At 51.3% G+C, this 10,571-nt stretch overlaps 1 protein-coding gene across 1 annotated transcript in view; it reads right to left on the bottom strand.

Moving 5' to 3' along the window:
• UNG (uracil DNA glycosylase) overlaps positions 1 to 10,570 on the bottom strand; it is a gene marked incomplete at its 5' end in the record, with an annotated part of 16,276 nt that extends 5,706 nt beyond the window's left edge. The window contains 5 exons of the mRNA XM_045296684.1: positions 1,061 to 1,224; positions 3,478 to 3,566; positions 5,122 to 5,219; positions 8,500 to 8,595; positions 10,415 to 10,570. Of these exons, the coding sequence (XP_045152619.1) occupies positions 1,061 to 1,224; positions 3,478 to 3,566; positions 5,122 to 5,219; positions 8,500 to 8,595; positions 10,415 to 10,570 (603 nt within the window). The remainder of the gene's footprint in view (positions 1 to 1,060; positions 1,225 to 3,477; positions 3,567 to 5,121; positions 5,220 to 8,499; positions 8,596 to 10,414) is intronic.
• Between the last annotated feature and the right edge of the window lies 1 nt (position 10,571).

Genomic DNA, 10,571 nt, shown 5'->3' with positions numbered 1-10,571 from the left:
GGGCGGCAGGCAGTGGAGACACAAGCACGTGCCCTCTGGGTGATCAGGTCACGGGGCAGTCTGTCGCCAGCTCTGCCCTGTCAGGTCACCGCTCCCACTCGCTACCACTGTCCCCGGGAAGAACGGTGTCTTCCATTGGCGGGCTACCATACTTTCGACCACCCTGGGAGATACAGGGTTGAGTCCAAAAGTCTTGTGGCTAAGGTTCCAGTCCGCCTCTGCACGGGCTGACTGCAAAAATGGGCTGGAACCTGTCCCTGCCATCAGTGGATGGCTGCACTTGTCTTCAGCCGGGGTGCTGTAGCGGTTCTGTGTTGGACTGCTAAGCACAAGGTCAGCGGTTTGAAACCACCCGCCGCTCACTTTACTTCCAGAGAGAGTGGCCATCTGGGAAACCCAGAGGCCGCTCTGCTCTGTCCTGTAGAGGCACTATGAGCTGGGGTCAAGTCGATGGCAGCGAGTTTGCTTATTTCCATCATGGTAAGGTGCCTTAAAAAAAAATCTCATAACAGTAGCATCTGTGGGGATCTGCTGGGTGAGTTGACGGCAGAGAATGCGGCTCGGAAGGCTAGGGGGACTGTTTACAGGGATTCCTAAGGGACAGTCTGGATAGGAGTCCTAGGGCCGGCGGCTGGGCATGTGCACGCTCGCACGAAGGCACTCACAGTGGGCCAAAGACTGGGCTGCTGACCGTAAAAGTTATCCGTTCCAACCCACCAGCCATCAGAGATGAGGTTTTCTACTCCCATGAGGGGTCACAGTGTCAGAAACCCCGCAGGGGCAGTTGGTAATCAAAATAGATGTTCTCACAGGACAGAGGAAGGTTTAAGAAAATAGAAAATTATGCTGGCGAGCCAAAGGCCAGGACGTTTTTGCTGAGAAATCCTTTTCCATCACGACTGCCCCAGCCCCTTTGAGGGAGCAAGGGCCCTGCGACAGGAATTTTATGGGAAAACCTTAGTTCAGATCCACCCAACGGTCCTGCTCTGGCCCCTTGGGTTCCCCAAACTCAAAGGTCATTGCAGAGAGACAGAAATGAGTCTCCCCAGGTGGCCGATACCGTCCTTTGAAGATGGTGCCCATCTTCTTTACTCCTTTTCTGCCACTCCTTCCAAGGGGCATGCGCGGAGTCTTCCTCCTCCGACAGCTTTGTCTTACACAAGCCAGCGTTAAACAGCAGAAGCAAGTCAATGTCACTCAGAATGGCACTGACGCGGGAATCCACTGGCCAGGAACCACCAAGGATGTGGGAACCCTTGCGCTCTGGTGTGGGAAACAGTAAGATTTCTCCCAAGCGTCTCCCCCCAAATATGTTAAGACTTGGGACACTGCAGCTAAGGGTAAATAATTGACAAGTTACCTCCTTAAAGGCAGTCAGTTGCCAGACAACTGTCTAGTCCCACCACTGGGTGGGTAGGCCTGCTCCCTGCTGCTAAGGACAATGGGCTACTTCTCCCTAAAGGCTTGCAGTCATCCATTTGGTTCCTGTGGGTGGAGTTCACACCCTACTGATAATGGTCTCTACAGTTGAGCCAGGAAACAGGTCAAACAGGCTCAGTGACATCCAAAGTTAGGCTGCCATCCTGAATCTAGGATCTGCCCATCTTGTCACATGTACCCTTAATCCCTCCTCTTCCTATTGCGTGTATATCCCTAGATTGTCCCCCTCTCATTGCTGTATAACCTATGGTGCAACCCCTTCCTGTGAGGGATGTCTTTACCTGTAATTAGTGGGCTTGCACCCCCCCAAAGATATATAGGCCTGGGTTAGCAGTAAAGAGCTCTCTCTTGGGCTCCCTCTCTTCTCCTGTTCTCTTTCCCCTTGTCCTCCTTCCCCTCCCCCTCTCTCCTGCCCTCTGGTCTCCCTCTCCATGTGGTCCACCAAGCAGCGGGGCTGGGGTGAGCATGCTACCATGAAATGTGTCTGACTCCATTATTTCAATCTCCTATCTCTCATGCTCTCTATGACTTTACTATAATCTTTACTTATTATCGCTGTACAACTGCACCTACCAGACCCGTGATGATGTGTTAGGGGCTGGATTCCCCTCACACTCTGGCCCTGCGGTACTCTTTAGACCCCAATGCGAACTATGCCCTTTCCTCATCTTTAAATAGCTGGTTCGAGCGCCAAGTAAAAGATGCCAGGCTTGGGTTCTGTGAGACCACGATAAGAAGCTACCAGAAAAGCAGCGAAAGAACCTTATGGTTTAATGACAATGCTAACACAAGTTCAAGACCGCAACCATCGTCCTTCAACACATGTGGGGGGATGGTCGAATGGGTTCTGCCGGCTTCTTTCCCCCGAAAGCACAGTAAAATACTAAGAAAACAACAAATAAGTACAACAGCCAAAAAAGGAAATATGTTTTCCACGCTCTGATTGTATAAGCAAACCCAAAGCAAAGCCCACTGGTCCACTGAGTCAATCTCGACCCTGTGACCTCACAGAACATATCAGAACAGCCCCTCACGGTTCTCAGGCTGCAAACCGTTACAGCGCCAACTGCCACCTGTGTCCTCCAGGGGCCAGCTGGTGGACTTGAACCACTGACCTTCTGGTTAGTAGCTAAGGGCTCCAACCCCCGTACATTCTTTCCCCCTTTATTCCAATTGTATAGCCAATGGATTCTTGTAAAAACCAACAAAGTAAATGACAGGTCCTGTAAGTACATACGTACATGTGTGTACATATACGCACGGACGCTGAAATTTAGCATGCGCTTCTGAGGCTCCCAATGAAGAATCTTTGAGTGAAAACTTAAAGCATTAATAACACCACACTAAAAAACACATTTTCCTCTTCCAGAGGACTACAACCGGAAAGAAAACATCGACTCTCTGCCACCAGGCTTATCTGACTGACAGTGAGCCTACAGGGCTGAGCGGAACTCTCTCTTTGGGTTTCTGACACTCTTCAATCTTGACGGGAGCACACAGCCTCATTCCTCCCCCTCCCCCACTAGAGACCGATGGATTCACACCACTGGCCTTCCAGGTAGCAGCTCAATGCCAAGCCTCCTTAAACTAAGAAAATAGATATGATCTTACCCTTCTGCTGCCTCACTAAAATGAAATGAAACACATAAAAATTAAATACATCGAATTTTAAGCACATACGATTTAACCATTTTATGAGAGTGCGCTAGTCTTTTTTTATAGCGCGCTCTGAAAACACAACAAGCGGATGGAAAGAAAGCTGCTGAAAGGGACACAAGCGTATCTAGCCATGGTTGGGTTGGAGGTGTTCCCACTGCGGGTCGGCACAGAGATTCGACACGCCAGTAGAACGAACAGAAGAAGTCAAACCAGAGTCTTCCCCGGAGGCGAGGATGAACAGACCTCAACTCCCTCGCTTGGACCCCCAGGTAGAAAAGAGCCTCGAGGTTGGTCGGGGCCCTCCAAAAGTGAGGGGGCCCTCAGTGAGCTGCTGCGTCATCCCCATGGCTACCGGGAGTGAACATGAAACATGGTTACCTTGCTTGGCCCATCCAGACAGATCTCCATGACCAGGAGGAACAAAGTCATCCAAGTCCGTGGACAGCTCTTTGTAAATGTTTTCCAAACTGGAAGACAGGAGGAACAGAGAGAGCACGTTCAGCATAATTCTGCAGAGCCGGCAACTAGCTGCAGAGGGTACCTGTCAAAAGGTCAGAGGTTAAGTCCTGCACGCTTACCCCTCCGCCTTTCAGCCATGCAGAGCAGGGCAGCAACCAATGGAATCCAGCCAGCACAGGTCAGAGTGAAAAGTCTGATCCGAGTCCTTGTGGGGTGGATTCCAGAGCTCCAAAAGCCAGGAGGTAAACCCAGTCTTCTCTGACAGCCCAGTCTGTCTGCCCAATATCCCCACCCCCACCCCGGTGTGGACTTCAAGCCAAAACCAACTCACTGCTATCGAGTGACCGTGAAACTGCCCCCGGGTTTCCAAGATTGTAACCTCGCGGGTTCCAGCCCCGCACGCAGCACTGCGCCACCACGGCTCCTGCACACTTGGCGGAGACCTAAGGAAAGGAGCCAGGCAGCCACTGTCTCACAAATGAGCATAGTTTAGCTTCAAGTGCGCATGCACACAGGATGCCCTGGAGCAGAGCGGGTCGTGGGTTGGACACCATGACCACAGATCAGCAGTTCACGGGGAGAAAGGGGAAACCGATCACAATGAGCTACATATAACCCCCTCCCAGGGGGACGGACAACAGAAAAGTGGCTGAAGGGCGACATCGGTCAGTGTAAAACATAAAAAAGTAATTTATAAATTATCAAGGGTTCATGAGGGAGGGTGGGTGGGGGAAAATGAGGAGCTGATACCAAGGGCTCAAGTAGAAAGCGAATGTTTTGAAAATGATGGCAACAAATGTACAAATGTGCTTGACACAATGGTTGTATGGATTGTGATAAGAGCTGTACGAGTCCCCAGTAAAGTGATTAAAAATATATATATATATATACCGGTTCAAAACCACCAGGCCCACGGAAGGAGAATGAAGAGGCTTTCTACTTCTGTGAAACATTACACTCAAGAAACCTATGTGGGCAGTTCTACCCTGACAGATAGGGTCACCGGAGTTGGAATCAACTCAGAGTCAGTGAGCTTGGCATTTACTGCACTCATATAACCCTCCAAGGTAGCGGGTGGTTCTAAAAGAGGGCAACTTTAGCCCCCAGGGGGACGCCAGGTAGTTATCTATGGACATGTTTTGGAGTGGGGGAAGGGTGCTACTGCCCTCTAACGGCAGGGATGTTGCAAACTGTCCCAGGAGACACAAGGCAGGACAGGGCAGTCCCACACAAAGGCAGCTCCTTGCCTCGAGGATGGAGGATGAGGCAGAGAAACCCTGCTCCCAGAGCGAATGCAACCCCCCCAGGGCTCCATGTATACTCACTCGCACACACGCACGCACGCGTAGAATCAAATACAGCTGGAAGCCGCATTTGTGAGAGATGGTCGCTACCTGCTCATTTACTTAGTCTCAAGTGTTTAGGATCCCCCGTGGCGTAGTAGCTATGCATTGGGCTGAGATCTGCAAGGTCAGCAGTTCAAAGCCACCCTTTCTACCGGCCTGTCATTCACATTTGAAGGCCCCCAGGACCGCCACGGCACCATCTGCAGCATGACTGTACCTGGGTGGAGGTGGCACAGGTCTCTGCACACTGAAGCAGAGCCCGTGAGCTTGGTTGGGTCCGTGATACGGGTCCTGGCCCAGGATGACGACCTTCACCTGCAAACACCAGATGGTAGGGAGTTAGAACAAGACCATAGTGCAGGCAGCGGTTCCTGAACTTGGTTGGCCTGCCTGCAGCCCTTGTCTGCAAACAGATGAGACATGCACTAACAGTTCATGCTTCCAACGCCCCTTTAAGTTTTATTCAATGACCCCCAATTGCACCCACGGCTACCACCCCAACCCCTGGATCATGACAGCATCCCCCACTGTGGGAGACACTGAATGAACACCCGCCTGGCTGTTAACCCAGGCACGCTGGTGATGCAGTGGGTTAAGTGCCTGGTGATGCAGTGGTGATACAGTGGGTTAAGTGCCTAGCCGTCAACCCAGAGGTCTGTGCTTTGAACCCATGAGGCCCTCGGCTATGGCAGTGTGCTCCCCGAAGGCCAACAGCCAGCCTCAGAAACCCTCTGGGCAGTTCTCCTCTGTCCTACGAGGTCGCTAGGAGTTGGCGTCCACTCGAAGGCAGTGGGTTTGGGGGTTTCACTGGAAACAGAAGGCCATCGCCTCCTGACCCAACTGAGCGCCCCAAGGATGGGAGAACTTCCTTGGAACCGCTACTTGTGGGGACAAATGGGTCTCGGCATCCCAATGGCCCTGCCTCTCGATAATCGGCTTGTACAACATGCACAAGTAAACACGCCATCCAAGACAAACCGGGGTGTCCATTCTCCGCAGGTCAGCCCATCCCACTCCAATCTCCCCCTTGCAAACCCCCCAGCTGTCTGATACCCACCGCCCAATGCTTCTTATTTTCCTCATCCGACATTTTGGTCATCTTTCAAGACGTGTGTAACCGGCACGTTCCCAGGCTATTCCTTCTCGGCACCCCAAATTCTGCCTTTCATTTCTAAGACTGGAGATACTGATCAAAGAATATGCTTTAGATCGATTCCCCAAATCACTTTTCAGTGAAGTGGGGCCATTTCAAGTCGTCCCAGCAAGTGCCGGGAGAATGCCCATGCCCCTCATTTCCCTCCTGGATGAGTGCTGAGGAGAGCTGGAGGAGCGAGGTTCTGGAGACCTGGAAATGGGAGCGCTGACCTTGTGTCTACTGGACACCCATCTTCTCTGTCATTCTCATGGTTTTGCCCAGCGGCTTCCGGTTTCCTCCACAGCTGATACCTTATCTTTTCCAAAAACTTAGAGTAAGGTTTATTGCATGGTCAGCAGTTTGGAACCCCCATCTGTTTCAGGGGAGAAAGACTCCCGGTCAGGCGGTAGTCTGGGAAACCCTCAGAAGAAGTTTTACTCTGTCCCGTGGCAGTGCATTTGGCTTTTCTTTTTTTCTTTTCTTTAAATCCCTGGTGTATTTTCTGCAGGGAAGCAGGTTGTTCTCGGAGGGACGGCTTTTGTGTTCAGGGCTCTGGTTCTGGATGGGTGACTTTCTCGTTCAGGCCACAAGTCGATCTGAACTCAACACGACCCAAATTCTTGCTTCAAGGTAATACGTTGCGATGTCTGAAAGCATCTCAGGTGCGGCTTGTTTTGCCAGGAGGCTTGGGCTTATCCACCTGTTCCATTTCCGTTTGGTTTAATAGACCTCGAGTCCACCACAGGATTCCTGCCCCCAGCTGACACTCGGGGAGGGAACAAAGGACAAACCCCAAGTGCTCCCAAGGGAGCAGACCCGAAACACAGGGCAGGGATTTCCAGGAAAGGCTTAAGAGGCTTCGAGTAGGTACCCACTATGGACCTATGAAATCGGTCTTCAAGACCAAACTACAGAGGGTGGCACCACACTGGTCCACCACTCATGAGGTGACCGTGAGACTGGGAAGGAGGACATGGCCACACATACAGCGGGTGTGCATGATCAGGCTCTGCACGGTTTACGCGGCGCAAAGCTACTCAGAACCCACCAGCAACGTTTGTGTAGTAGGACGGACCACAGCCAAAGGCATCTGTTCACAGGATACGGAGATTGGACCAGCTGGAAGCTTCAAAGTGCCACACGGACCACACGGACAGTGTGGTCGGACAGAGAGAACGCTGGGCCAGAGGTGGGGCCAGCTATCCCCCAAAACCCCAACAGTTGCCCTCGAGTCCAACCTTGGGCACCCCCCACATGATCAGAGCAGATCGGGGCTCCATGGGATTTTCAAGGCTGCGGCCTTTCAGAAGCCAATTACCAGGGTGCCTTCTGAGGAACCTGTATGTGGAGCTGAACAGCAAACCTTTCCCTTAGCAGTTGATTACTTAAGCATTTGGGCCACCCCAGTGACACCGCACACACAGGACCTTTAGTTGACCACTCTGAACATTAGGCCTGGTACTACCAACTAAGACAGGGAGGCCTGTAATCCTCTCACCCACTAAAAACCCCAGTACCATGAAGTCCTCCCCAGTTCACCATGACCCTGAGTAGATCACACCCAAGGGTTTCAGAGGCTGTCAATCTTTCCCAGGAGCCTGCCTCATCTTTCTCCCATGGAGAGACCTGGTGGGTTCAAACTGCCCACCTCATGGTGAGCAGCCCTGAGCGTAACCCGCTACGCCACCAGGGCTCCGCTCTCATCACTCACAGCACAATACTTCATAGTGGCATGGAGTGAGCTTCACGCAAATGGAATACCAGAACCAGATGCTCAAATATAGACTCCGAAAGACTTGAAAAGTAGAAACGGTACGTTTCCGAGTTTGACGTGCAGCAAGCAAAGATTCCATCAGTAGCTTCTTCAAAAAGGAGAGAAAAATGAGAATCACGGACCCTTGTTCCAGCCACATGGTTTTTCCTTTCTTTTTGGCTGCAGACGCAGCACAAAACAACAGTTAACGTGTAAATCCACGCTAACATACAGGCGAGGGGCTGCAACAAGCTCATGGGAAACTGGAATTCAAAAGATAATAGAAGGATGTTTTCGCTGCGATCTAGAACTAAATAGATACTATTCTTCACTCACATATAGCCAGGAGCCCTGGTGGCACAGTGGCTACGCATTGGGCTGCGCATTGGGCTGCGATCTGCTCGTTCGGCAGTTCAAAACCACTAGTCTCTCCTCAGGAGAAAGATGAGGCTTTCTACTCCTGTAGTGTTAGTCCTGGAAATCCGCAGGGGCAGTTCTACCCTGTTCTACAGGGTCACTATGAGTCGGAATCGACTCAGTGGCAGTTTAAGTTTGAAGTTGGGTGTTTTTTTTTTGAGCCAGTCAAACCAATTTCAGTCTACGTCTTACAGATTACAGACCTTGACTTACCTGGAGTATCCTAGTTAGAGAGCAATGTTTTACTGCCTCCGCTCGCTGAAGAAAACAAACCACTTTCTTGTCCTTACCTCTCTGATGTCACACATCTGGGTCCACGTGAAGACCTGGTCTGGCGGTGGATACACAGTGTGGTGTTTTCTCTCTTCTGCGACAAATCCCATTAGCTGATTTAAAGATAAATTAGGATTCCAATCAGAGGCTTTGAGGAAGCCCAAAGAATTCCGGAAGAAAGCCTCTAACACAACGTAGCTGAATTACCTAGTTTTTTGGCAAATTCTACAAGCACATTCTTTTTTCATAAAACACAACAAACTACCTAAATCCCATTCCGGTCTCTCCCTCCTTTCTTTGAAGGAGGAGCCCCAGTTGGCAAGTGAGTTATACATTGGGCTACTAACTACAAGGTTAGCAGTTTGAAACCACGCGCCACTCCTCAGGAGAGGAAGGAAGCTTTCTGCTCTCCAGTAGAGATTGAGCGTCTCAGAGGGAGGGGAAAAAAGACCTGATACCAAGGGCTCAAGTAGAAAAAAAATGTTTTGGAAATGTTGATGGCAACATATGTACAAGTGTGCTTCATACAATTGAATGATGGATTGTTATAAGATTTATAAGAGCCCCCCCAATAAAGTGATTAATAAAAAAACAAACAGGAAATTAATAAATGAAATGAAAAAAGCTTTGGGCCCGATCTGGTTTAGAAAAAAAAAAAATTGAGCATCTTGGGAACTCACAAGAACAGGCCTACCCAGCCCTGCCCTAGGCTGCATTCTATGAGTTGTAACAGCAGGGGTTTCCTTCCAGGGAGCCCTGGTGGCGCCGTGGTTAAAGCACCCCACAGGTAATCACAGGTCAGTGGTTGGGGTCCACCAGCCACCCGCGGGGCAGAGATGGAGCAGTCTGCTTCCATAAAGGCTGACGGCCTTGGAAACACGATGGGGCAGTTCTGCTGTTCTCGGTTCGCAGGAATGCAGGCGACTTGGCAGTGGGCTTCGCTTTCCGCTCCCTTCCACTGGATTAAACCACTTCCCCAGCTACTTTCCTTTCTTATTACTGGCTTTTAAAAAAAGAAAGAAAAGCAGTTATTACTGCCTTTTAAAAAAGGAAAGAAAAGCAGCCGCCAGGTTTCATTGGGCCCCGTTGGTGGATTTCGCCTGCCAATCTTCCCTGGATTAAAATGTGCCTGTATCACATTCTATTGCCATTGCTAGTTGCCTGTGGCGTCTATTCAGACCCCTGGGACCCCTGGGTGCAGAGTACAGCTGTGCTGCATAGGGTTCTCTAGGCTGAGATCTTTCTGAAGCCAGATCACCAGGCCTTTCTTCCGAGGTACCTATGGATGGGTGAGTTTCACCTGCCAGCCTTTCAGTTCTGGTAGCCCAGCACATAACTTCCACCCTGTGGTTCTGCGGTGTGGAGTCCACTTGGGCTCCCAGCCACTCTGTGGGAGATTTAGAATGGCCCCATTGGGTTTCCGTGGCTGCAGTCTTTAAGGAAGAGGAGTGCCCCACCCTTCTTTTCCAGGGTCTAGCCGGAGGTTCAAATTGTCAACCCTTGCACTTACCAATGCTATCAGGGTTCTTGGCTACCCACCGTCTCGAAAACCCAAGCTCACTGCCATCGAGTCCATTGTAACTCACAGTGACCCCGGGCAGGGTAGGAGTACTCCGATGGCTTTCCAAGACTGTAACTCCGCAAACAGCCTCATCTTTCTCTCACGGCTGGTGGTTGCGAACTGCTTACCTTGCCCTTGCCCTTGCCCTTAGCAGCCCTGCACGCGTAACCCACTCTGCCACCGGGACTCCTCTCGTGACTATGGTTTGGCGGTCCTTAAATCTGCACCTAACACAGGCGCCAACCCTCCAACTACCATGGGTCTGTTTTGCGGGTGGGGAAAGAAGAGCTAGGATGCTGACATGCGCACCCATAGGGGCTCGAACCTCGAACGTCAACAGGGCCAAGTCCGCCGCCGGCGCTCGTGTGTACCTTGATAAAATACGGCTTCCCGAACTCTCCGTGGAGCTGCTGCTTCCAGCTCTCCCCGAAGCCCGGGGGCACGTTGCGGGCGGCGAGTCTGAGTAAGGCCGCTGCCTTGTTCTTCTGGATCCGGACCAGCTGCTCCGGGCTCAGCGGCGACGAGGGC

This window comes from Echinops telfairi, unplaced genomic scaffold (genome assembly GCF_000313985.2).
Source record: "Echinops telfairi isolate 266 unplaced genomic scaffold, ASM31398v2 ScPeMD7_7412;HRSCAF=8450, whole genome shotgun sequence".
Lineage (NCBI taxonomy): Eukaryota > Metazoa > Chordata > Mammalia > Afrosoricida > Tenrecidae > Echinops > Echinops telfairi.
Note: the sequence above shows the minus strand (reverse complement) of the source record. Positions and strands in the feature narration are given on the sequence as shown.